The 27,219-nt window shown below is 41.9% G+C and overlaps 2 protein-coding genes across 4 annotated transcripts in view; one reads left to right on the plus strand and one right to left on the minus strand.

Moving 5' to 3' along the window:
• The first annotated feature begins 2,317 nt into the window (after nucleotides 1–2,317).
• LOC139211772 (transcription factor Sp3-like) lies at nucleotides 2,318–11,582 on the plus strand. Of its 3 annotated transcripts, none has more exons than XM_070842143.1 (9): nucleotides 2,318–2,466; nucleotides 2,753–2,850; nucleotides 3,483–3,713; nucleotides 3,809–4,390; nucleotides 5,442–5,645; nucleotides 5,781–5,985; nucleotides 6,112–6,301; nucleotides 6,946–7,142; nucleotides 9,292–11,582. In XM_070842143.1, exons 2-9 carry the CDS (start codon nucleotides 2,782–2,784, stop codon nucleotides 9,540–9,542), a joined length of 1,929 nt encoding a protein of 642 aa, XP_070698244.1. In that variant the 5' UTR covers nucleotides 2,318–2,466; nucleotides 2,753–2,781; the 3' UTR covers nucleotides 9,543–11,582. The 3 variants fall into 3 exon arrangements, with proteins under 3 accessions (XP_070698244.1, XP_070698243.1, XP_070698245.1); XM_070842142.1 differs by having other exon boundaries at nucleotides 2,318–2,426; XM_070842144.1 differs by lacking the exon at nucleotides 2,753–2,850.
• Nucleotides 11,583–11,765: 183 nt separating this feature from the next.
• uggt1 (UDP-glucose glycoprotein glucosyltransferase 1) overlaps nucleotides 11,766–27,219 on the minus strand; it is a 28,341-nt gene continuing 12,887 nt past the window's right edge. Inside the window, exons 16-40 of the mRNA XM_070842139.1 lie at nucleotides 26,913–27,048; nucleotides 26,628–26,759; nucleotides 26,039–26,203; nucleotides 24,869–24,989; nucleotides 24,288–24,386; nucleotides 23,379–23,473; nucleotides 22,402–22,608; nucleotides 22,094–22,225; nucleotides 21,809–21,939; nucleotides 21,601–21,696; nucleotides 21,158–21,260; nucleotides 20,944–21,023; nucleotides 20,166–20,355; nucleotides 19,188–19,346; nucleotides 18,919–19,004; nucleotides 18,689–18,773; nucleotides 18,298–18,386; nucleotides 17,873–17,977; nucleotides 17,639–17,723; nucleotides 15,945–16,127; nucleotides 15,141–15,301; nucleotides 14,907–15,021; nucleotides 14,046–14,162; nucleotides 13,164–13,308; nucleotides 11,766–13,068 (exon numbers count right to left, since the gene is read on the minus strand). Coding sequence (XP_070698240.1) covers nucleotides 13,049–13,068; nucleotides 13,164–13,308; nucleotides 14,046–14,162; nucleotides 14,907–15,021; nucleotides 15,141–15,301; nucleotides 15,945–16,127; nucleotides 17,639–17,723; nucleotides 17,873–17,977; nucleotides 18,298–18,386; nucleotides 18,689–18,773; nucleotides 18,919–19,004; nucleotides 19,188–19,346; nucleotides 20,166–20,355; nucleotides 20,944–21,023; nucleotides 21,158–21,260; nucleotides 21,601–21,696; nucleotides 21,809–21,939; nucleotides 22,094–22,225; nucleotides 22,402–22,608; nucleotides 23,379–23,473; nucleotides 24,288–24,386; nucleotides 24,869–24,989; nucleotides 26,039–26,203; nucleotides 26,628–26,759; nucleotides 26,913–27,048 — 3,037 coding nt within the window. The 3' untranslated portion in view covers nucleotides 11,766–13,048. The remainder of the gene's footprint in view (nucleotides 13,069–13,163; nucleotides 13,309–14,045; nucleotides 14,163–14,906; nucleotides 15,022–15,140; nucleotides 15,302–15,944; nucleotides 16,128–17,638; nucleotides 17,724–17,872; nucleotides 17,978–18,297; nucleotides 18,387–18,688; nucleotides 18,774–18,918; nucleotides 19,005–19,187; nucleotides 19,347–20,165; nucleotides 20,356–20,943; nucleotides 21,024–21,157; nucleotides 21,261–21,600; nucleotides 21,697–21,808; nucleotides 21,940–22,093; nucleotides 22,226–22,401; nucleotides 22,609–23,378; nucleotides 23,474–24,287; nucleotides 24,387–24,868; nucleotides 24,990–26,038; nucleotides 26,204–26,627; nucleotides 26,760–26,912; nucleotides 27,049–27,219) is intronic.

Raw genomic sequence — 27,219 nt, forward strand, 5'->3', positions numbered from 1 at the left:
ACCAGACGATAAACTGTTGCAGCGATAAGAAAAGTAAAGAGGCGACACAAAAAGTATGTTTTCTGTTAAACATTCAGTCTTTGGCCGCATGTGAAACACAGAACAAACACACTTTGTCTTAAGGTTTTCTCCCAGTTGGGTCTAAAGTCCTGCTGCTCCTCTCAGCGCGCCCCCTGGAGGTCTGGAGGACTTCGGCTGTGAAGCAGCATTTCCTCTGTTGCTTGTTTTTGACTTTGCAACGCATCTTTATTTGCAGCGTGTTTCCTCTCAATGTGATTGTTTTGGCTTTCTGCAGCTCTTCTGTCGTGTACATTTCTTTTCCGCTGTTGTGAAGCTGACTTATTATAGTTACAGGTTTGTGAATATTGTTATGGTGATGTTGTCAAAACTAATCACCTCATAGGCCTTCGAGAGGATACACCTCTTCACACTGGCTTTTAGTGCTTCTTGTAGTTTGTATAAATATTTTTATGGAGAGTACATGACTTGTTTTTCAGTAGATTCCATGAAATGTGATGCAGTCACTTCAAATCAACACCATGTTTGTCCTGTCAGAATTGATCTCGACACAGGATTATATTGGATTTCAGTGTTTCTTCTATTTTTCTGTAAATACTTTAATTGAAATTCATTTTTTTTTTTTTAGTAGATTACGCAAAATGTGAGGCAGCGACTCTAAAGCAGTACCAAAAATGAAGACACACCTCTTCATATTGAACTTTGGTGTTTCTTTAATAGCTGCCATGTAATGTGACACAGAAGCTCTAAATCAATGTCCAAATGTACCACTACACAGATGATATAAGGCCTCTTTATATTAGATTTTAGAGCTTCTTGCTATTTGTATACATTTATTAGTGGAAATGTGTGATTCAATTTCCAAATCAATACCAGAAATGATTGGTTAGCAGGCCACATGAGACACACCTCCTCATATTTGGATTTTAGTGCTTCTTGTATTTTTCATATACATTTTGATGGGAAATTAGGATTTTTTTGTAATAGCTTCCATGTTATGTGTCACAGTCACTCAAGGTCACACTGGACAAATAGAACACACCTCTTTATTTTGGATTTTTATGTTTTTTTTTACGAGTAGACACATAGGTCATACGTCTTCATATTGAATTTAAGTATATATTTTTAGAAATATGTAAAATTCTTGATTTTTTTCTTCAGTAGCTTCCATGTAACTCACCTGTACACTTGTACAGGTGTGTCCACTGAGGTCTGTGTAGTAATCATTTTTGGCATTGATTTTGAGCTCTGTTTCACATTATCACAGGTGACTTTTCTATAACATATTTGTGTAAAATACATAAATTAACACATTAGCAATCAAAATAAGTGAGCTACATGAATTTAGTATCATTTTTAATCACAGCTTTTGCCAAGGTTGTCGGATCACCTTGAAGGTATTGAAATAATATAGTTTTGTGCCAATTAAACAGTGATCTATTGATGGCTCCAGCGGTGAGGACCGAGGCTCTGGAGGAGAGCTCACCGGCCTCCTGCCGCCAACACTGGGAGGAACTGAGTGGAAGAGTCCGCTAGGTCCGGAATGAATGTCTGTGAATATCCAACCTAAAAATAACTTCACTGTGGTCTTATAGTTTTGTTTCCAATGTGATCACTTTGACTCAACAAGAAATAAACAGTTTGCTCGGTGTTTGTGCAGCTGTGGATGTTCACATTTCATCTGTTAAGTGTTTCTATTTTATTTTAGTGAATATCATGAATTCGTACAAAGTTTCTGGGATCTAGCAAGGCTTTTTTGGTTTAATAGGTGCCGAATTGGACACAACTTTAGCTGTTGTTAACCGCTACAAGTTGGAGTCTGTGTTAAGTAATTTTAACCAGCCTTGTTGTTGTAATGGAGGCCAACTAACGATTTATATTATACTTGACGTTAACCAAAACTTTAAAAACTTAACTCCCGTCGCACGTTTAATCAAAGTTATGGCAAAAGGAAAACACTTCATTAAAAGAACAACCAATATCTAGAAAATATAACTTGATTTTACGTTAAAGTGAGCAGATTTGGACACAAATGTTGCTGAGCTCCAACACATTTCTGTTAAGGACTCAACAACTGCATTCCTTCTCTTGTGTCGCTCGACAACAAACAGGAAGCTCGCGTCCTATAAAAAATGATTGACAGCTCAGCTGTCCAATGACAGCCACCGTACCCGGCGCTCAGCCAATCGCCTTAGAGAAGAAGGGCGGGACGTCCTGTAATGTGATGCAAATTCGACGGTCAAGCCTGTTAGTCCCACCTTTTTGTGTTTCCCGCACCGTCAATCAAAATAGAAAAAAATCGACCCGAATTCACCGATCAACACTAGCCCGCCTTTGATAAAATAATCATGTTTGGAGTTTAGTTGATCAGATAATCCTCCCGGTTACTACCATTCACGCTATGACTGGTACGTAAACACTTAGCGCATCGAAGCGTGCAACTAATCGGTGAGTTTGTGAGACCTACAGCGAAGCAAGCTGCGTCTTTTTTATCTTTTGCTCTACTGCTAACTAGCTAGATATGGTTAGCTAACTGAGCTAGCTGGCTAGCCGCGGAGTTGACAAAGTAAACAGTCAAACTGGGCCGAAATCTCCCCAGAATCTGCGCTGCAAAGTTGAATTTCGCAGTCTGCTCCTTTTGGACTGGAGAGTGGGGATGCTTTGCGGGCTTTTCTGGCAGGAAGGACTCGAAGATTACAGAGTTTTGCTGAGTTTCCCCCTCTCTCTCTGCTAGCGCCAGAGCAGCCTCTGAAACAAGGAGAAATGGCGTCCGCGGACGTGGACAGCAGTCAAAGCGAGTTTCTGCAACCCGGCGGCGCAGCGGAAACACAGGTATCCGACATTTTCTAGCTCGTCTTTCTCGCTCGCTTTCGATTGCTGGTTGTGTTTTTGAGAGCATGGAGTTCACACGTTTTAAAATTTTGATGGCATGGGGTGAAAGCCGTACACTTCCTGTGTTCCCCTCAATAACGGCCACCCACTTTACCCCTGTAAAACCCGCCCATAGTGGGTAGGACACTGAAGTCAGTCACTTGGGTCGGCTCGCTGGAAGATAGCCGGTGCACACTGGGCTGGGAGGATGCCGATAATGTGATAATAATGCAGGGATAGCGTCCATAATCAAAAACAGTAGCGTTCAATTGTGTTGTAATAGCCACCCATCCCCCACCCCATGCTCTCGACCATTTCTGAGCCTGTTATCTTCACTGTGCGTGCGTGTGTGCTGCTGGCTGCATCCAGCTCATGTCTGTTTCATCGTCCATCCTTTGCATCACCACAAATCCTACATGATCTGTTCCCCCACTGCCCATAATTTCTCTGCCTCCTTCATATATCCGCACAGTCTCTGAATCCATAAGTGACTTCAAGACAATAGACAGCCCGGTTCCATTTTCCTGTGATCCAGTCTAAAGATGTTAAGTGTGATCTGTCATCTTGTTAATCGATGTCAATTTTACCCCCAGACAACAGATATGTCAGCCATTCAGTTGACGGGTTCAGACCGATGGGAGGTGTTAACTCCCGTCTCAACTGGGAAGGAAGACCATGGAGTCGTTCACATTCCAAACTCGGGGATTGTCACGTCCAATGGGCAGTACGTGCTTCCAATTGGGAGTCTTCCCAGCCAGCCCATTTATGTTACAGCTTCTGGGAACGAGGCTGCAGCCAATGGAGTGTCCGGCATTCAGTATCAGGTAAAAAAAAGACAGAAACACGGTTAAGTTAAGAGTAGGTGTTATTTTCACGGGATGATCTTTGCTCAAAACTTCCGCTGCCGCTTCCTTTTCAGGTTATCCCCCAAATCCAAAATGCAGATGGGACACTTGCAGGATTCTCAGCACAGGGGTTGGATGATGGGACGGGTCAAATCCAGCTACTCCAAGATGGTAGCCACGGTAGTATCGGAATCAGCTGTGCCACAACGGCGACCACAGACCTCCTGACGCAGGCGGGGCAAGTACAGTCAATCCAAGGCGTCCCGCTGGCAGGAGGGTCAGCATACACAGGCACAGTGCCTGTAGGGCTGCCCAGCAACATAACGTTTGTTCCCATAAACAGTTTGGATCTGGAGTCCCTAGGGCTGACTGGGGCACAGACGGTCCCCATCGCAACAGGGGTAACAGCTGAAGGTCAGCTAATCATGAGCAGTCAGGACACTGGCGCCAAACAGTCGCTGGTGACGGTGAGCGACGCAAGCACCAATCCCGAACTCTATGTGCCAACCACAACTTCCTCCTCCAACTCCTCCCATCTTCCGGAGACCATCGACGGCACCGGGGTTCTGACCCAAGCCACCGCCGTCTCTGCAGGCGTGTCCGACCCCTCCTCCTCGAGCTTCAACTCAACACACAACCACCTGCAGCAAATCCAGGTCAGAGCGTGTGTCTTTAACACCTTGAACAGGCCTGCATACAGTAAGGCAGTGGTTCTCAGTGTGAGCAGAGGACAGTCCCTGGACAAATCTGATCTGAGACAAGAATTTAGAATTAATGTAAATGTTTACACAAAATTATTTGTATTTCTTTGTGAGATGCTTCATCCTTCACCCCTGGGGGCTTTTAAAATCTTTCAAATTTAACAACCTGAAAGGGAAAATTTAGTCTTTTGTGCTCAGTAAGGCAACAGCTGGTGATGAGTAGGCCTGTACATTAGACCACAATTCTGTCTTGGTACTGGCCAAAATGTGTCTGGAGCAAAGAGCACTGGGTTCTGGCTTAAGTGTATATAACACTTAACATCTAAGGAATTGGCTTCTTTAATTAATTATTTATTCCTTAAAGTGAGGTATCAAAAAAAGTATTGCTTTGGCATCAAAACTCGGATATTGCACTAGCAGATTTCAGATGATACCCAGCCCTAATGATGAGGGGTGTTCAATAGATATTGGTTTGTTTTAAGGGATCACAAGCTGAAAAGGTGGGGTACTACTGCTTCAAGGCCACAACGAGGCTCACATTTTCATGCTATGTGTTGTTACCTGTGTCTGTCTAAGTGTCTCTGACATGTATCTCAAATTTCATAGAATGTTTTTTGACTAACCCACTGAAGTAGATTTGGCTCATGTTAGCAAGGGTGTGGTTGTTCTTTTTTTATTGATTTATGTTATTATTATTTGTTGCACGTTAGCTTCAAATGAGAGTGCAGACAGCTAGACTGGTGCAGTCATATGGATGATGGCTTGTGCAATGCAATGCTGTTGTGCAACCAGCTCTCAAAGTGTTCGGAGCTGCGTGTTCAGCAACCGCAAATACATTCGCAGCCTGTGAGAAAAGCTCCAGCTTGCAATTTATTAACATGATTAAGGCAAACCATCCACTGTGCTGTTGAACCAGGACCTCCTTCACAGAAACATGACGTGAATGCTGATTTCTCAGGCCTTTGTGAGCAATTGTAATTTATTTTGCTGTTTGCTTGCTCTGCAGGTCTCTTCCGCTAACACCACCACTATTGCGCAGCCCATCCTACAGCTGTCTGGGGACAGTCAGGCCCAGGTGGCTCAGGGTCAGGACCTGACTGGAGGAGCAGGTCAGACTCTACAGAGTGTGCAGCTGGTCAACCCAGGAACCTTCCTGATCCAGGCCCAGACTGTCACTGCTACTGGGCAGATCCAGTGGCAGACCTTCCAGGTAACGTATCAGGAATGCGTAGAAAGCAGCAAACTAGCCTACAGAAGTTTCCGATGGGAATCATTAAAGCAGAATGTTGTGTTTTTGTGCAATGGAAGATGAGTGATTACTAACACGTATCCCATCTCTCTGCAGGTTCAGGGTGTCCAGTCACTCCAGGGGCTCCAGTTGCCCCAGGGGCAGGGGCAGGCCCAGCAGCTGACCCTAGCCCCGGTCCAGACCCTCCCTCTGGGCCAGACGGGGCAGGTCAGCCTGCCGAACCTCCAGACAGTCACGGTGAACTCTGTGTCACAAGCTGGATTTCAGTACACACAGGGGGAGGACGCAAACAGTCCAGCTGGTACGGGACACCTGCTCATACCGTACAGCCTCACACATAGCTCTTTATTCTAATGAGCAAATCTTGAATTCATTAAGTCAAGTCACTCAAAGAAATCCCAAATCTGCTTCTTCTCCCCTGGTTCAGGTATCCAGATAAAAGAGGAGCCAGACTCTGAGGAGTGGCAGCTGAGCGGAGACTCCACGCTGAACCCCAGCGACCTGAACAACCTGCGTGTTCAGGTGGGAGACGAGGATATGGAGACGCCGGGCGGGGAGGGCAAGAGGCTCCGCAGGGTAGCCTGCACCTGCCCCAACTGCAAAGAGTCTGGAGGAAGGTGGGCCTCAGCAAAAACACACACAGATACAGATGTGAGGGGGTGCAGGTGTGAAAAGATAAAAAAATATTACAAAATAAGCAAAATCACGTCCTAAAACTTTATTACACATCATCATTTCAATATATTTTATTACTCTTCTCTGAGCTACAGTCAATTTTAATGCAACAATAAAATCTGTTTTAGCGACACCTTTCAGTGACCAGACGACAACACTCATAGCAGCAGCCTCATTAAACACTCGATGTCTCAGAACTTCAAACTAGCTTCACTTTTATCGCTCATTTATGTTTTTAGGATTTGTGTTTAACTGGAAGTGATCTGTTGCAACCAGCTTTATGTTCTGCATGTTTGTAGTTGTGAATGCAACTGGTTGTTAATCCTGTTTCATGTGGCATTAAAAGAATATCAGACTTTCATGCAAATCAATATTTGCCTGCAAAAATATTCATGCAAATACAAAATGCTGTGGCTCGGCCTTTATCAGCATAATAATGTAAGAGCATTGCTGTCTTTTATATTGAGTATTTTATTCAGCTACGTGTGTATTTTTGTATGATTTTTGCATTTTTAAAAAAAAGAAACAAGTGATTGACAGCTTGTGTGTTTCCTACTCATTTTGCAATTTTCCCGGCGTCCCACAGAGGCTCGGGCATGGGGAAGAAGAAGCAGCATATCTGCCACATCGTCGGCTGCGGGAAGGTTTACGGGAAGACGTCTCACCTGCGAGCTCACCTGCGCTGGCACAGCGGAGAGAGACCCTTCGTCTGCAACTGGATGTTCTGCGGGAAGAGGTTCACTAGGAGCGACGAGCTGCAGAGACACAGGAGGACACACACAGGTGAGACGATGCGCTGATACGCCTCCTCGCTTTTCAAATCACCTCCGCGCACAGCCGCGTTATTTATCTCCAGTTATTTTATCGTGCGAGTCTATAAAAGTGAAGCTGATGATCACAGTGTTTTTGTGTGGATGTAGTTATGAGTGGGAAATGAGTAACATAGGAGTGACAGCAAAAACAAAGTTTCTTCGTGTTGTGTTGTAGCTTTCTGTCTGTGAACTTTGAAAGCGTCATATTTGGTTTTTAGATGCTCCTTTTGTTAGACTTAAGTTAAGGAGAAGGTAGTGGCACAGAAAATGTATTTAGATATACCAGCGTTGTGACATGAGGAAGACTTTCGTTTAAATACTATACTATACTATATTAAATACTATAAATATTATCTTGCATTGTGGGTAAGAGCGCGTGACTTCCTTCTGCTACACCTTTATTGTCATTGTGTTCAGCACCTTTCCAGCACCGGTGTGTGTTTATTCCCTCGCTCTCATCCTGCTCGACTTAACAGTTAAACCAGAGCAGATGTGTGTCCGGAGCCGTTTATGGGACGTGATTACCGCAGTTATATCGGTCGATTATTCAGTTATTCATGTGTTTCATTGTGCATCTTTAAAGCTTTTTGCGTCTTAAAGTTTTCAGGAGTTCTGTGCAATTCTTGGAGATTGCTTTTGGCTCAGATCATCTCTGATGAGGATTTAATATTTTTGACACAAAGTAAAATGATTTGTCAATGAAGTTTCATTTAGATTTGAGTCTTTGATGAAGAAACACTGTGTTGACAGTCCTAGCTGGTGTATGTCACTGTACATAGTGCTTGTGAATTACCATAGAAAGGAGCAGTGGATGGAGTGTGATGCATTAACAGCATATTGATCAGTGTCCTCAAACTCGGGTGCTTTTGTTGTGTCATGGTACAAAGTTCCATCTAGAAAATAAGGGGGGTAAAGTACTAATGTTACCATAATGTAATATTTTGGTCTGTTATTGCTGCGTCTTTGGTCATTTTCTGTCGGGATGCTGCTTCTGTTGGACACATGCCGGCATGCTCAAACTGTTTCTCATTCATTTAGAAAGAAAAAAAAAAAAAAAAAAAAAGACATGTTTTCTCACCTCCTACAGTATTTCCTTACTGCTGCGACCAGTTTTCACAGACTATTTCTTTGGCAAAGCAGTTGCAGTGAAAACTGTTCACCTTTTGTTCTTTGGATTGTCTGGATTATGGAGAGTAACCAGGACACTGTTTCTATAAAAGACAATAGTTTGAGCCCAACAATGGAAATTTCATCCTCCTCCACTGTATTTGGGTGGATGCAGAAGTCTCAGTGAACGTTGTCTCAAGGGGCTTGGGCAATTTAGACCATGAAACTCGATCTGTTAGGTGCTGGGTGTAAGTGAGAACATGTTTTTTTGTGATTTGTTTGTGGTGAACAGACCCTTTAATGTTCGGCATGTAACTTGACTGAGAAAAGACTTCTATGTCCCCGCCGTCCGCCTCGTCTTTGTGAGCGCGGCATCTCAGGGACGCCTCGAGAGAATCCACTCGGACTCGAGGATGAACTGATTACATTTTGGTGGTCAAAGGTCATTGTGACTTCACTAAACACATTTTTGGCCACAGCTCAAGAATTCATACTCTAATTATGACGACACACAAACATGTAATAGGATAAAAATAATGATGTTTTGGCATTTTATATCCAAAAGATCAAATTGACACTTTGACAGCATAATGTTCTGCAAAAACACCTTTGTGGCCGTTATTCAAACCAACATAACTCAGCAACAAAAGGAGAGACTGACTTTATTTCACATTTGGTCGGACACTGAATTGACAGATACGACAGATTTTTTGACCAACATTTGTGATGATTCTTAACAGCTAAAGAACAAAAAAAAAATCTGCATCCATCCATGTTTAATATTTCTTGTTTTCTTGTCTTATTTAATATTTCTGGATGAAAGTCAGAGGACTGACATGTTTTTAAAATGATTTACTGATTTACTATTGGCTAATATATATGTCAACGCTGATACAGAGGAAATAAGCTTTAACAGAGCCGGTTTAGCCGATTGATGAGTCGTTATTAATTCGAGTGAAGGTTGTATTTGCCCCCGCTCTCTGTCTGATGTCTCCGTTTCGCTGATCTTGCAGGAGAGAAGAAGTTCGTGTGCACAGAGTGCTCCAAGAGGTTCATGCGGAGCGACCACCTGGCCAAGCACATAAAGACTCACCAGAATAAAAAAGGCGGGGTTCCCTCCACGTCTCCGCCCACCGCAGACGCCGTCATCACAGCCGACGGAACCACGCTCATCCTCCAGACCGCTTCCACCCACGACCTCGTAGCCAATCAGGAGATCCCTTTACAGCTGGTCACGGTGGCGTCCGGTGAGGTCTTGGAATGAGGGGGGGGGGACGAATGCGGTGAGGTGGGGTTTTTTTGAGAACTGGCCTATCACAGGGACCTCTTGGGCTTTTCTGTTTCCCTCTTACCTTTTTTTTGTTTGTTTTTTACATATGAATATATACGTAAATATATATGACAAATATATATATTTTAAGTAAGAGTTATCATGACTTTATGTTTGTTTTTTGCAGTCTTTTTATAGGCGGGCAAAAAATAACATTAATGTGGTCGCTATGTACATGCATAAACATACACACACGCACACACACGCACACACACACACACACACACACACACAAAAACATGTATTAACACTCAACACACGACATGAATACTCAACACGATGAAATGCCTTATTTTGTATCATACTCTTGTATAAAATGCTGGAGGTGCATGTGTTTTTTAAGCTTTGCAGATGTAACTGTAACAGAGATAAATGTGTTTGTGAAATGGAGATGATGATGATGATGATGATGATGATGATGAAGAGGAGGGGAAGGAGGAGTTTCTGAAACAGAGAAAAGGAAGTTGTGAACCTCTCTGGAGAGTTCTGACAAAACCGAGCGGCTTGTTTGAAGCTGCGCCGCATCCTCGCTGAACCGCTGCGCACGCTTTTGTTCTTAAAGGAGAAGCTCAACATTTTGGGAATCTAGCTTTCTCGCTGAGAGTTTGATAACACGCTCACGTTTGCACAGTAAACATGAGGCTACCGGTTAGCTTAGCATAAAGACTGGAAACAACTAGCCTGGCTCTGACTGTCTGCACGTCTAAAGCTCACTAGTTCACACATTGTAGTTTAATCTGTACAAAAACTAAAACACTTTGTAGTCACATGGAGGGTTATGCTCCACACATTTTGCCAGTGGACACTCCAGGAAGTTACTGCCCCAAGCCAAGAAATAGTCCATTACATAACCCCCTTTTTTAAAATGGCGAATTGTCACTTTCACGTGCATTAAACAAACATACGTGTGAACTCGTGAGCTGTTTAGGTGCTGCAGATGCCTTGATACTTACAGACCTGTGAGTTTTATCAATTTCCTCTTTGCAAGTAAGTTCATTTCCAAAAATGTCGACCTTTTCCTTTTAACAAGCCCACAGCAGCTGTCGCCCAATCACTGACAGCCGACAGGACGGTGACGCCGACGCCATGCTGTGCTGCTTCAAGCAGAGCGGGAGCTTCAGCTGGTGGTCGGAGCAGGACGACGGTGCCACTGTTGACTGATCTCAAGTTGTTGTTGTTGTTTTCCACCTCAAGAGGGGGGGAAAATAGATGCAAGCCGCTCTGAAAAAGGGCAACTTCTTCCAGCATCTTATCAGTCTGAACAGAATGTCTCATCTGTCCTCACGAGCACACCGTCCGCTGTGCTTGTCCACGTCAAAACACGTCTTTAGATTTTTCTTTTTGCATATTTTCGTTGTAAATTCACTTTGTATTTCAGTTGTGTGTGTGTCTCTTCGCTGATCTGGGTGTCGTGTAAATCGAAGCCACATGATGTGGTGGTGGTTTTAAAGTGCAGGGTGGTTACCTCGGAGCTCCTGCAGGGCTCTTCATTGTCACTGTCGGCTGCACGTGGCTACAAAGGAGAGAACATTCACCAATGTCGCCGCGTGACGGAAACCGAGAAACGGATGCAACAAATCAACAGGCCCTCGAGGGCGTTTTTTGTCATCGAACATTCCAGTTGGACACCAGATGATGTGGGATTCGTTTTGCAATAACGGCTCTGTTGGTAATTCTGGCCAGATGTCACTCACTCACGTCAAAAGGAAAACAATCATGCCATTGTTTTTTTTTTTTTTTTAATTTTTAATTAATGTAATCCCTTCCTCAGTTTGTCCCCATGTTTGTAGCATTCATTTACATGTATATTATCTTATTTTCACATTGTTTATAGAAGCCATTACTTAGTTAACTGAATTTGTTGTATCAAAACCTTATTTTAAGTGATTTTTTTTAAAGAATTGGTGTAAAAATTGAATGTTACCTTTTGTAAAACCTTTTTTCAAATGGATCACAATAAAAGTCTGAAACCTTCCAGTAACAGGTTTTGTAGAGGGCGGCTGAACAAATATTTTTTGAGGGCATTCAGCATTTAAAAAAAAAAAATTAAATTATACTTGTTCATGATTTTACAGCTCTGATACTGAAGAAATACCCCCTTGGGTAAGTAACCCAGGCTAAGACAAATACCTAAAGAATTACAGGAAACGGTGACAATACACTGGACCACTTCTTTATTGGGGATTTTCATTCAACAAAAATATCTGACAGCCAAAATGGGAGAATGACAAATCTGTGGATGTTGCCAAGAAACAGGAAATAAAACATTTTACAGCTGAACTCTAATTTCATGTCATGGCTGCTCTTCCCTTCAGTGCCACAAACTCTCCCTCCCTTCTGCTTCGTACTTAATGCTGCAGCCCGCACAAGCATCTTTCCCTGAGAGTCACGGTGACGTTACTATTCTAGGAGAAACTGAGGATTCAGTCAGGCCTGCTGATTTAGTTAGTTTTCATGTCGAATACCAGATGACGACTAAAGATCACGAACAGCGTTATGACTCCTCTCAGATTCCCTTAAAGTATTGAGTTTATGTTGGACAGTAAACATCTTGTAGCTTGAGGCGATGGAGTGGATCTACCACAGTACAAAATCATGTTTATATGTTGATGTGACCTTAATTTCCCAGATTTATTTTGCATTTTCTAGAAATCTCAAGTGGGGATGAGCAAAAACCTAATAATTACTTTAAAATGTTTCTTAAACTGAGTTACGAGTTTAATCTGATGTAATAACAGTTCACTGCATTAAATATCTGATTATTGTCTGTGATTTTGCATTAATTTGTATTAATGTATTTGTATTTGTAAATATTGATTTAAAAAAAATACGTTATTAATTTCATAACCTTCAAACATTTTGCCCAGCTCGAGTCTTCAGGTCTGAAATTTAGTAAATTAGTCCATGATTTTCCAGACCTTCATAGGAACATGAGTAAAACAGAAATCTAACCTTTACGAGCTCAGAGGAAGGCAGAATGAAAGCTGCTTTTTCAGGTGAGTGAGCAGAAATCCCTCCCAACACCAGATGTTTGGTTTCTAAGAGGTCAAGTAAACCAGCAGTGACATTTCCTGGGGTCCTCCCCTCTTTGTGCTACAACCACAGTCTGAACCAAATTAAATCAGTGCAAACTCCCAGACTGACATCTATTACAGGGGAAAGACTCTACTGAGAAAAAAAAAGCACAATAAAAAAGGAATTTATATTCATGATTCATTTCACTAAACACATTCTCACTATGTCCACACACGTACAGAAAAACCTCTTAACCAGGACCACTTCAACCCGCTTCACGCGATATAAAAAGAACAATAAACCATTTAGCGCTGGTTTGTGGTCAGTCTGTCAGCATTCCTCTGGGCAGCAGAGGAGCCTCTTCAAGAGGTGGACTCTTTAAACAGAGTCCAGTTCACCGCTTGGTCACAGCCACTGCAGGATCCTCACAGCTCCGTGTGAACATCTGCAGGAGAGACGGAGGAGGAGAGAAGATCTCTGAGTGTTCTTTTCTCTAAGTGTGTGCTTTAGTTACAGGTGTCTGCTGCGAGTGTTCGGTACCTGTGCCCTGCTGCTTTGTCGTGTGGTTTGCTTTCTCCTGGACTCTCGTCTGCAGACGTTTAATCTCCTGGTCATAATCGGTCCACTCGGCCACGATCCTCACCGCAGCCTGCAGCTTGGGCTCCTTGGTCATGGGGTTGTTACACTGAGAGCAGGAAAAACAAGAGGGAACAAACCAAAATAATCAACTGTGAGGTTCGCAGGTATTTGGAAAAGCATGTTACCGCTTCTTCTCCGTATTAATACTTTGTTGACAAATGGTAGAAATGGTCAGTTAGATCATTAACTGGTGTGTCAACCGTCTCACACAAGTCTCCAGTTATTTTTGGGTTTCCTCTCCATTATTCACCGACGATCGCACTGGGCGAAGGTGGCGGGGTGCAACTGTTACGCTGCCACTTGATGTATTTACTTTATATTTAGTGTTTGTTTGTTTTAGACTTAAAGATGACAGATTAGTAACCTTGGCAATGATTTGGTTACTTCCTTTGTGGAGTTTTGGCAGAATAATAATTATTTTTCGTGTTATGATTTGTTGTTTTGAGATGTGAATCGCTTAATTTATCAATCAATCAATCTTTATTTAAATAATGCCAATTAAGATAAGAGTGTTACCTCAAGATGCTTTCCACAAAGAGCAGGTCTAGGCCAAACTCTTTAATTTATCCACAAAGAAACTCAATCACAGACGCAGCAGTATACATATATATTATACTCTGCCCTCTAGTGGCTGTTGGTGGGTATGGCAATCTTTAAAACCCTCATCTCTGTAACACTGCTGAGCTGTACAGGGTGCTACAGGCTTCTGGCACCCTTTTCCGAGCATTTTGCCCAGATCCTTCCCCTGACGTCTACACAGACAAACTGGCAAACTGTTGTTACCAGGTCTATTGTCTTGGCGCGCTTCTTGGAGCTGTCGTCACACCAGGTCTCGCACCACAGCCACTCCTGAGGCAGAGACTTGATGGGCACCTGGTGGATCATGTTGTTGGGCAGATCCTGAAAGAAAGGACAGACAGTTGAGCAGGGACGGGAACCTTAAAGAGATAACCGTCACAGCTGCTTCCGCTGAGCTCTGTTTGTAAGATCTCTTTGTTTAAATCAAAGTAGGACACCGTATGCGAAAGCTTTGGGTTCATCTGAGTCAGATTCACCTTTTTCAAAGTGTTAAAATCATAATATAAAGATTGATCTACAACAGACAAACACTGCGTCTCTAACACGCATCATTCTGCAGTGTCACCATCTGCCGCCTTTATGTTTGGGTTGTGTCGTAACGCAGCTACAATAAGAGAGTCTTAAAAGCTCTCTTTGTTGCTGCATTGAAGGACATTAGAGCGGCTGAGATGTGAAAGGCAGCTGCTGAGCGGTGCCGCATTCACAGTGTGTTGTCATAAAATAATAAGCAGAAGAGAAAAAAAGAAGCAAACACTCACAATGTGAAAAGAATCAGATGAACTTCAGTTGTTTCTCACATTAAACAAGGCTGCTGTTTAATGAATTCTTAAGATAACAGAGCATCCTTGAACATAAACGGAAAAGTTTTTACCAAAGTGCCCATGAAAAAAAACATTAGTGATCGATAATTGTGATAGTTTGAAATTTTCATAAGGCACTGAAAAGAATGGAAACTACTGGAAACTGGTACTAAATTTGTCTATCACACAAAATAAAACAGTCCTGTTTTAGTCTTTAGAATCAGATCCAAAATGCACATTAAAATGACAGCTCACAGTCACAGACCTGGTCAAGGTTTGAAAGGCTGTTGGGGTCTTGGCTCAGCCCCTGGTACTGCCCTCTGAGTCGATCTCCTGCGGCTATTTTCCTGAACTTCTTCAGGTCGACCACATACAGGGCACTGCAGGGGAAAAATGACAGTGCCACAAAATATTCATCATTATGTAAGTATGAAAAACATACTGAAAAAGTGAGTAAGAGCGTCTCTGTGTGTGTGTGTGTGATAGACCGTGTGTGTACCTGATGTGGTACTTGCGCCCGGCGAGGTGGCTCGCCCAGTAGCCGGACTTCCAGAAGCGGTAGCCGTCCATCTCCCTGCGGCTCTCGCAGAACGGAGTGTAGCCGTACGGCGCTCCCTCCAGGTCGAAGTCACGCAGCTCCTTCAGGTCTGTTCGCACAATCTAATGGAGAGTGATCGGTACAGATGGATCACTTCAGGGTGGTAACAACACTTGATTTGTTCAACTGTTTCCTTCATTAATCGCTTGTCTTTAACATTTCAGAGGATAGTAAGAAAATCATCACATTTTCCCAAGCTGACATCTTGAAATAGGCCTTTTGTTCAACAGCCAAAAAACTAAATATGATAGTTAGTATCATAGAACACTAACAAAACCAGTAAATATTCTCATACCTGAAAGAAACTATTTACATAATCAAAGTAAACCTAGATGTGTTTATTTCAGTCCCAGTTCATATATTACTTGCATGACCTACGTGAGTTGATTTAAATCACAGGTAACATTCATTTTCTATTGACACACCAACTGACTAATGAAACATGAGACATGACAGTGAAGTAAGTTCACTTTTTTTCCAGACAAAATCATAAAACTTTTACTATTTTAAGTCCCAAGGAAGTCTGGAAATTATAACCAGTGGTGCATTTTCCAGATTTTTTCTTTGAGCTGGCAGAGTCAGACATCAGTTCTTCCATCTGCTTCTTTTTATATCACCGGTTTATGATATGAACAGTTAGAGAAACAAATATTTGCACAGAGGCATGATGAAGAACACGGTTTGTACGGCTACGAATGAGCTAACCTGGTCAGCGTCCACAAACAGGATCTTGTCGACAGCGAGAGGAAACAGCACGTCCAGGAACAGGATCTTGTAGCCCCAGATGATCCTCTGCTTCTCGGTCTGTTGGTGTAACCAGCGAGGCCACTTGTACTGGACCAGCTCATACTGGAAACCATATTTCTTCGCCATGTGGGGGATGAACTCCTGCGAGATGGTCAAACACAAATCAGTGTCAGTGTGCACTAGGGGATGCAGCAATATTGACTTATATTATATTGGTTTGTTATTATGTAGTAGAGCTGCAATAACGATTATTTTCATTGTCGATTAATCTAGTGATCATTTTCTCAGTTGAAAAGGTGGTTGTTTAGTCAAAAAATGGTGAAAAATGTCAATTTGAGTTGCCCAGAGCCCACAATGATGTCTTTAAGCGTCTTGTTTTTTCCACAAGCCAAAGACTTGTCATACAGCACAAAAGAAAACAGAACATATTCACATTTAAGAAGCTGGAATCAGAGAATTTGGGCACTTTTTCTGGAAAATGTACTCAAAACAATTCATGAATTATCAAAATCGTTGGCCATTGAGGACAACTAATAGATTATTCAGCTGATTGAAAAATGAGCTCAATAAGAAATTCTAACTACGTAACAGTCGATTTTTGCAGGCTTTTTCACGATATGTTTACGTGTTGCATTTCTTCAGACCTTTATTTTTTTTTAACAACAGAGTTTCCCAGAATATGTTGAGAGACTGCACGGACTGAGTGCTCGATCAGTTTCACATAAACTGCAGTAAATCAAGAGAACATTGATGTGCTCTTGAAGTGAAAAAAACTTTATCACAGAAGAAAAAACATTCCTCTGGCTTTTGGAGGACAGAGCAAGGAAAAAAGTTCTGTCAAAAAAAAAAAAACAAACTTGATTTTGTTTGGCATATTGGTTTAAAATGCCAACCACTTTAGTCTCACAGGGCGTGGGGCGAAACATCTACTTGTCTGTTTTCAGAATGTGCATCTGAATGTTTTAGGGGCATTGATAAAATCCCTTTGTACCGGTCAGTTTCACTCGCTGACCCTTTGTGTTCTGCCCTCTATTGGAATAAAACACCTTTGCACAAACTGGGGTTCAGCATCTCGCTCAAGGACAGTTGGAAAAGTTGGAGACCGGAGCACCAAGTTTATAATTAACAGCCAACCCTCTCTAGGAACAGAGCTATAGCTGCCCACCCACAGATTTAATCAAAAGTACACTCAACCATAACACCAATATCCCATATGCAAACATCAAATTCAAGAGCAATCCTTCATACTGAAGACCACGGAGTTAACCATGGAGTGAGCTAAGTGGGAATCAGGGCTTCTTATCAGTGATTTTTACAAATAAAACAAAAAAACAAATGTTATCTGCAGGAAAATGAGGCTAAGCAACAAAAACCAGAGTGGAAAGAGTCAGAAAAAAAACAGATGATAATGATGAAAGTAACCATGAGCCAAGAAAAGAACTCAGGTCATCTCATCCATCAGGAGATCTCTCTCCTCTACAGGCAGAGTAAAAATCTCATCCGTGCTGCATGTTTCACCTTGATTTTCAGAACTCTTGTTTGAAGCTCACATCACTGATGGACGGAGAAAAAGCTCCAGCTGTCAGAGAAAATCAATGAGGAGAAGCTGGCTGATTTTTAAAATAATGCCAGTGGAAAAATAAAAATCCTACCTTGAAAGTCGGGGACAGGTAGTTCTTCAGGAACCAGAACTTGACGGGGGTTTTGGTGTTCTTCAAAACTGACAGCATCATGATCCTGGTGGGGAAGTAGAATAAAAAGACTGATGGCAACAGCAGGGACGACAAAGGCACCAAATCAAATCAACTCTTTGTACTATATGAGGATGGGATGTTAGGAGGACTCTGGGTGATACAATGGTCCCTTTTCTTTGCCTGGTCACTCACCTGAGGAACCTCTCATACAGATGCCCCGAGGCCACAGAGAAGATGTTGATCACGTCGTCCTTCTCCTGCTTTTGCTCCTCTGTCTTTCCTCCACCTGTGAACCCTCTGAAACCCAAAACACAAACTGTTCTCAAAAGAAAAATACATTCAAAACAGTCAGAATAAATGTTGAGCCATCAGGCTAGTTACTAATACGGTTTTCCTATTACTATTACTACTTCCTATTATTTGTTGATTAATTAATTACTTTTTTGATTAATTGACTAATTTTGTCAGAAAATCATGAAAAGTATTCAAAATACAAAGATTTTTTCATCATTTTTCAATGATATAAAAACATTTGAGACATTTGAGAAGCTAGAGAGAGTGAATATTTGACATTTTTGCTCAATAATTGACTGAAACTATTTGAACCGAAGCTGTACCTGGTCAGAGATTTCCAGAAGCCAGTGTCGTTTTCCTCAGTCCCGTCGCTCAGCAGCTCCTCGTTGAACTTGTCCGGTTTCTTTTGGACCTGATCAACACACACATTTTAATGCAGTTAGTTGAACAACCCATGTTAAAAATTTAATTGATCCATCTGACATTTTAAATTAAATATTGTCTTATGTACAAATGGCAAATGTTCTGCATGAGTCTGCAGCCCTCAGCACAGTCAAAATTCAGACGTTAGAATCCAGTCAGAGAAAACTTAACTCTGGCTTCATTTATTCGGGAACAAAATAAATTAAATCAACTGTGTGAAAGGACATATTCCTATCACTTTTTCCATGCTATTGTGCCAGATGGTCATCAAATTATTACAGATTAACTGACCTTGACTTTAATGATCCTGCTCTTGAAGTTGTTCAGCACGACTATAATGTCATCGGAGTCTGCTGGAGAGTCGGTGCCTTCGTGGCTGCAAAAAAAGAATTAAAAAAAGATTAGAACAGAAAGTTTACAGCTATTGTGTAAATCCAAGATTCAACCCAAAGGCTGACTTTACAAATTAATAGCATTTCAACTCTGTGACACGGTATGTATAATATTCTCCAAGTGCCTACCTGTAAATCTTGTAGATCTCATCAGAGCGTCCTTTCCTCAGCTTTAGGATCCAGGCGCCTGGGGTTGCCTTTAACTGGAAGTAACCCTAAAAGGCAGAGCACAACAGCGTTTGTGGCTATAATAACAAAGGAGACAATGTAACAAAACTACAGGAAAGCATTAGAAAGTATTAAATTGTAACAGGTGGCAAAAGGGGTTTGTGTTTAAGCAACCTTCTGCTCCAAAGTGTTCGACAAGAGGATGAAAGGCTCATAGTTTGATAACTTACTAGGTTTGCCATGACGATTGTATCCACAATGACCGGCTCGGATGCTGTTCCCAGAGTGAACTGGAGGCCACGAGGCGGCTGGCCTGAGCTGACGTCAAAACAATGGCCTTCCAACAAAAGGTGCTCCAACTCGTACTCCGCAGCTACAATATTCTCCACCTGGAGCGGAGACAGGTTAAGTTTGTTTTGTGTAGTCTAAAATCAGCAGCCAGGGGCTTCACAGATGTGCATTACCAATGGTTCCCTAACAAATCCAAGGTCTTCACGAAGACAGAGAGAAACTCTCCAACATCATCAGCACATGAGCAAAAATGGAGGAAATCTCAGGAGGGAGAATTTAAAGAGCGATCACCCCTCCTTGAGCCCAAGATACAAAATAGCCAATTAAGGACAAGGCTGTCCCCAGGGTTATTCATGATGAATAGTTAGTGTTTCATAATGTACCCCATTTAAACCCTAATACCTTATTGCACACAATAATAAAACCCTGATAGAAAGATCCTCTGGAAATGGCAAAATGTGCTTTCACGAACCATGGCCAGAGTGAAAGTTCTATTTTTAATATTCATATTTATATACCCTTGTTCTGTTTTTACTACATTGCAAAGAAAATATAAATTTAGGATGAAAGAGCAATAAAAGACTCTCTCTCTCTCCCATTAAACTGTTTTTTTTTTTTTTTTTGTCCGGTCCATTATACTAATAACTCCATGGAAATTACTTACTAATAGTACACTATGAGTTTGGTTTGAGTCTAAGGGTGAGAAGGTAAGGTGAAGCAGTCTTTAACACACTGACTGAAAACACACCATTGGACCAGTATTAAAACATTCATTCAGAGACCAGGATAGAGCAAGTTGATAACTTCAGACTTTGGAGACTTCAGAGTTTACTGCTGCAAATAAAACTCTGAGAAACACTTTTAAATATTTCACCACTACTGATCCTGACCAAACCTAAACAGACATATTGCTTCACCTCTTGCAGGTAGATGTTGTCCAGGTCATACCGGGTGTGCACAGACTCCACCATCCAGCTCTCGGGAGTGTTGATGTTCAGGGTGAAGAGGGGAGACTGAGGCATGTCCAGAAACTTGGCCAAGGGGCCGGGAGAGAAACTACCATCAGCCTGAAACCCAACCTCCGCCTCCAACACATGTCGGTAAAAACTGGAGGAAAACAGAGAGGGATCACTAATTACAGCAAATAGAAAGTTCATAATTGTTAGTTTTTACCAATTTTGATCAAAATACCAGATTTGCTAAAAAGACTGGTTAGGTGTAATTTTTGCACCAAATTTAAAGACAAAGAAGAAGTTTTCTTGTAAACAAATTTACGTTTACATTCAGTGTTACTCACCAAACACATTGTATGTATCCCTGAGGTCCGATAAACATTTTGAGTGCATTTTATTCTTCATAAAACATTTAAAAACCTGATTTTTATGTGCTTTAAATCCAGCATTGTTTACATCCATGTTTAATTGCTTGTAGTCTCCCTGCCTTGTTGGCACTTTGCAACAAAAAGGTGTTACCGTCACATCAAGATTAGTGGAAAGGTGTAAAATCAGTGGCAGGAATGTGCAGAATATCACCAGCATGCACACATATGAGGTAAGCAAAACAGGAACCAACTCGGAAATGGTAAACTTCTAGCCAGAGAATAACCACAGCACTGGACTTAACTGGACTTAACCAGATATAACTCAGATGTAGGGTTTGTTTCTGTTCAGTGAATGATCAGTTTCCTGTCCTCACCTCTTGAGGGGCATTTCCGACAGTTTGGACTGGCAGTTCATGAAGACTCGTAGGTTGACATTTACCAGCTGCTTCAGAATCTGCAGGTGGGCGAGTGGGAGAGAGGTTAGAGAGGCGGGTGAGACACCAGTTGTGAGGTCAATGAAGTCAGCTGGACGGATCATTAAGAAAAAGGCCGATCAAACAGTCCAACAAGACCCCACATTCAACCTACCAGTAGGAGAGGAGCTAGTTTCTGTGCATCCCTGGTTACAGGATCCACCACGGCCACAACATCAAAGTACACGTCTCCCTCCTTAGGGCGGATCTTCACAGCACTGCCAAAAATCAATCAGAAAATCGATGGTCAGGCAAAGTAAACACAAACTTCAGATTTTAGTGGCTGTTGCTGGCTGCAGGAAACACAGGTTTCAACTGTTCGTAACAAACCTTAACCTCACCGTAATTATCTTATTAATTTACAATAAATTTTAATGTTCAAATGGTAGAAAACTTTGGATACAGTTTGCTTAAGATGGTGATAATAAACCCCCGCATTTCAAAATAATACTGCTAAATTTATGAAAAATGCAAAAATTGTGTGACCCTGAAGAAAAACGGCACAGGGAATAAAGGAGGCTGGCTTGTTTAAATTATGCGCAAATATTACAACTTTACCTGTAGCGGTCGTCAGCAAAGTCGTATTCTACCCGGGCCTCTCCTTTGGGCTGAGAGGACAGCAGAGCATCCACCTTCATCACAAGGTCACTGGCCCTGAGAGAAATCCTGCATTAAATTTTGTACAAAACTCAGCACAACCTAAAAATCGTTACTCAAAATGTAACCTTGTGAAAATCTACAGATGCAACGATGGGAAGTAAAACACCTGTCGTCCTCTATTCCAAACTGCTGGATTTTGCTTTTGATTCGCTCTCCAGACGTTTTCAGGATGATGCTCTCCAAAAGCAGGAAGTCATCCTGGTTAAACACCTCCTCTTCCTCCAGTGGGCCTATGATCTGTAAATAAGAAATAAAAGTATTGATTGAATTTCTACCGTAACTGAGGTAAAATGATAAATGTGCTCTAATTTTATAAATACAGACTAGATTTGTTCGTGGCATGCGCGTATTCTCAGTTCTTTTAACAATTAGAAACAAGACTGTGACTCACTCTTCCGTTGCTAATAACCGCTTTCTGTCCTTTCTTCAGTTTAAGCACGTCTCGGCAGTAGGCAGCGTGGGAGAGCAGGAAGTCAATTTTGGGACCCTCATAAGCATCCTTGAACAATGACACATCCATACCCTGACGGAAAAAGAGATGACTTGTAGGCAGTTGATAAGAGGGAACCTGAAGACTGACTATGAGGAGCGAAAAATGTCTGACGACGGCAAAATGTTTGAACAGTAACAACGGAGGCAATAATGACCATTTTGAACCATGATCTACACAAAAAAGCGAAGCTGTCCGCCACCCCTCACCCCGACAGCGAACTCTCCGATGTCGACTCCCTTCTCAAGGGCCGCGGCCGTCTCTTCTTTAGCCAACTTGGTGATGAAGTTCTTGGCGTTGTTTGCAGATTGCGTCTGCATGGCAGCCCAGACTGCTCTGGCCACACGGCTCGTCTCAGTGGACGGAGCGGCTGATGGGTTGTTGATCATCCCCAGTCGAACATTGTTGCTGGTTTTCTGTCGTAGAGTGACTGAGTGTTAGTGAGGGATTTGTCTTTGATTTGACAGCAGAGTAACAGAACAGCTGACCATCCATTGGTGACAAAACTAAAAACAAAATGAGCAATAATGGCGTTTCAGATTTCTACTTCTACTTTGAGATATTCTGGTCAAGGTCTTCCTTTTTTAATGATGGCAACTGTATACCTACTCTGTCTACTTGTTTTCTACATACAATGCCACAATGTTAATACAGATTAATAAAAGAAGAAGAAAAGGAATGGTTCAATATTTCAGGACTTCAGCAACTGCTTAGCTTAGTTTAGTACAAAGACTGGGAATGACTTGGCTGGCTCTGTGCAAACACAACAAAGTACACTTACCAGCACCTCAAAAGCTCACAAATTAGCATGTTATATTTTCTTTGTTTAATCCGCAGTGTAATAACAACACTTGGTGGTTTTATGTGGGTGTTCTGTGCAAGACTCTTTCTTGACCCACTACAGAAACTCCAGGAAGCACAACTTCATATTTTTTTCTCTCCTTTTTTTTGTACAGACTAAACAAATGAGACATTATATGATTAGCTAGCTTTAGAGGTACTGGCAGGTGGATTTTGTTACCTTTGAACAGAACTAAGGCAGCTATTTCCCCTGTTTCCAGTCTTTAATGCTATCAATCTCTTGTAGTTCTCATTGTCAAGACATTTCAAACTATTCCTATGAATGGCTTCATGGTCCAGACAAACATGGTCCAGCACAAAGAGATGGTTTAAAAAGATTTTGTACCATGTGTCTGATGGCATCATAAAGAAGCTGACGTCCTGAGGGCTTGTCAAAGTCTCCGACCACCCAGAAGGTCACAGGACGGATGTAGCCATCATCTGACAACCACAAAGGCAGAAACAGAAGCTGTCAGAACTAGTTACTGAGGCGATGCTACACAGGCCAACTTATAGAGCAAAGGAGGAGTCCGATATTGCTTTCAGTGATGATTAAGTTTAGTAAACTGGGCTACAGTCTGTGTGGGCAGCACACTGTGCTGTAGGAAAAACACATAACAATTATATTCTAGGTTATCTACTACTAAATGCAAAGCCATAACATTTTTGTCGTTTCCAAACATTAAAACAAACTTGTAATCTCATTCTCCATGCAGCTACAAAAATGACTCTGGATGAACTATCATGCTCTCATAAAGATGGAAGAAACAATGTTAGAACTTAGTGAGCAGTTATGCAAATACATTATTAGTACTTATACTCGAGACTCTAACACACAATTACCACATGCATAATAAGTAATTTGTGTCTTCTGAGAAATGAAACACAGATGGTAGAGTGGTGGCGGATTCACAAACACATCTAAACACAGTGCCAGCAACGCAGTTCACAGAAAACAGAGAAAAAGAGCAAGTGAGGAGGAGAGGGAATAATGCGGAGGAAAAGGGTGATTACCATGCCTGTTGGTGGTGGTCATCCCTGATGCAGGGAATTTTTTTAATCACATGAATAAGAGGAAGAGGAGGACGAGGAGGAGGAGGAGAGGGTAGAAGCAGAATACATGAGGAGAGAGTTTAGGCTTGAAGGTGACTGAAGTATCTAGAAACAATAAAAGAAAACCCACCAGCATTCTCTTCCACTCAGTGTTTGTTTTTTAAGACCTGCTATCATATGAGACTATCCTGCACACCCTTACCTTTCTTTGTCATGTAGTTCATGCTGTTGGCCACAGCGGTGCTCATCTCTTTGGTATCGAGGGTCGAGAAGCGAGCATAATCATCCACAAAGTGGTTGTCTGCAAAAACAGAAAAGAGGCATGAACTGTAAATCATCTGATGATCAAATATTATATTTTTTTAGACTGTCAATGTGTACTAGGGGGGTAATGCAAAGCTACAATCTCCATCTGTTCATGGTACAAAATGTCTATATTCAGATTTATACCAGAGCCTAGAGCAGGAGTTGGTAGAAATCATTAAAAAGGTTTACATTTTCTGCGTTGCATTTGTCCTACAACCATTCATACTCCTCATACATATGTTTACATTTAGCTGCCAACAAACTATACAAATAATTTAAGTAAATACCTAAATGAATTAATTAAATTTCACTTCAAAAAATGATCCATAATCTGAGTCACACTAAAAGCTCAATAACATTTAATGGTCTGGGTGGAGATAAGTAATGGAAAATAAATACTGCATCAACATTTTGAATCCTATTGATATCTGCATACTCATATATTCATATTTGCTTACACTCCTAATGTGTACTCACTGGTGGCAGACAGATCCAGGTACGTCCTGCTGGTGGACAACACTCTGGGGTTGATGCGAGGGACAACGTTGGGCTGATTCATGATGAAGTCCACGACGTCATGGTCTGTAGCCAGCTCACCCTGCGAGCCACATGAGCACCCAGTCAAGATGTTAAAGGAATAATTCAGAGAGCACATTCCTCAGTGTTACTGCAGAACCAAAAGTGATGCAGGAGGTACTTGTCTGAGTGCTTTTCATCCTTATAGTCACAGCTAAGGCAGCCATCGCAACATTTAATAGCTTTTCCACTGCAGTTGCTGATATGCTGTGTATCGAGTGAAAAGTTTTCCTTCCCAACAAGTCTGGATTAGACATTAAAGAGGAGAAAACAAGAGTGATGACTAACAGCATGCGGACCACTAGAACTGGAATAGAAACTACACTAAACACTGCTAACTGTGCTTTAAGACCTTACAAAACAGAGGCTTTTGAACCAACTCCAACCAACCAAAAGAACCAATTCAAACATTTGGCTCCCGAAAGTGCTGCGACGGCATTAAAACAGGAAAACATGGCAGATGGCGTGCTCACAAAGATCTAGTTTAAAAGAAAAAAATATTACTCTCTACAATCCCAGACAGTGTACTTGTAAAAATTAACTCTCATCCCCCAAAAAAATCATCTGGAGCTCCTCATTTAATTTTTTTTTAATTTAAACTTCTTTATTATAGCAGCTCCAGCTAATTAAAACACACCTGCACACACACCACAGCACAAATAAATGCAAGCATTGGTATTACCACTGCATTGGCTAACTGTCAGTAAATATGAAACTCGTTCCATTTAGTCTCATGTGATGAGATTTAACACATTTTTGCTCTTCAGTTGCTTCATGGACTCAAGAGGAAAACCTGATTTTCACAGCCACTATTTATATAAGAGCCCACCTGGAAAATGTGAAAAGAGCTCAATGCATTACATCAGTAAATGTCCTACACTCAAACAGGTAGGTGAGTAGTGCTTTTTTGATTTTGAAAACTGATTTTGCGATGAAGCTGAATATGCAGCAACAGAACAGAATGTTAGCTATCAAATATTTGGCTTTATCAGTTGTTTTCTATTAAACATTATCAAGATAATTAAGATAACAGTGTTCAATTACGATCGGTGTATGTGTGAAGTAACTGACCAGGTAGACGGCTCTCTGGTAGAAGGAGGTGGTCTCCAGGATCTTTTGCATGGTGACTGTCTCCAGTTCGTCCGGGTCCAGCTGTTCACGCTGGTAAGGTATGCCATTGTACATGACGACAGGCAACGGGCCAACCCCCGTCTGTTCATAGTACGCCCGCCCATCCTTCAAGGGGAGACACGAAGAGTTGTTACTTTAAGTTGCATCAACCTTTTACCACCTCAAAAACGTAGCTACAGTAGAGTAGAAGCGTCCTTTTTAAGCAGAATCTTAAAAACCTCACACAGGCTTTTATCTCAGGCAGTTTCAACTATTGCAACAGTCTTTTTTGAGGTCTACCCGTAGAAATGTACTTTCTTGTGTAGAATCAGGCGATAAGATCAATACTACTCATGTTTGTACAGTAGATATGAAGCTAAAGCCAGCAGGTGATTGTCTTAGAGGCAACTGACCGACCAACTGACTGACTGAGCGGGCTATACATCTGCTGGTGGCAGCTAAAAAACATTACTAATGAAAAGGTAACAATGCTGGTTTTGACAATACCCATAAAATCTAATACAGTGACATCGCCTTCAGCCTCTCTCACCTTCCTGTTGCTGTCGTAGCTGGAGTCGGCTCCCAGGATGCTGCTGACCTCCACATAGGGGAACCTCTTCTCAAGGACTTTCACCACATCCCCAACGCTCAGCCGTCCACCGATGGGTACCCGGTTGAACATCTGGAATGAAATAAGGTGGTAAAAGATGCAGATGCAGAAGAGGGAGCAGAAGTTTTTAAAAGTCAATGGTGTCATACTTAGAGTTGTTCTTAAGGTAATGGGTGTTTTAAGAGGAGGAAGCTCTTTGTCAGCATTAGTGAACGGTCGACTCACCGAGACGATGGCTTCGAATGCGCTCTGACTGTCCACCTCGTCACTGATGTAGTTGTAGGCCCGGACCAGAGCCACACCTGCATCCTGCATACCGTCTATGTCATCTTCATCAGACACCACAAACACCAGCCCTATCCTAAAACACACACAGACAAAGTTAAGTTTCTACATCAGACTCATGCATGTGTATTGGACAGTTAAAATGCAGACAGCAGGCTGTGTGCTTCATCAGTATTCAAACAAACTGACCATCCCAAGATGCCACATGCAGGGAAGTATCAAAGGTCTCCCCTACCTGCCTGACAGA

This window comes from Pempheris klunzingeri, chromosome 13 (assembly GCF_042242105.1).
Source record: "Pempheris klunzingeri isolate RE-2024b chromosome 13, fPemKlu1.hap1, whole genome shotgun sequence".
NCBI classification, from domain to species: domain Eukaryota; kingdom Metazoa; phylum Chordata; class Actinopteri; order Acropomatiformes; family Pempheridae; genus Pempheris; species Pempheris klunzingeri.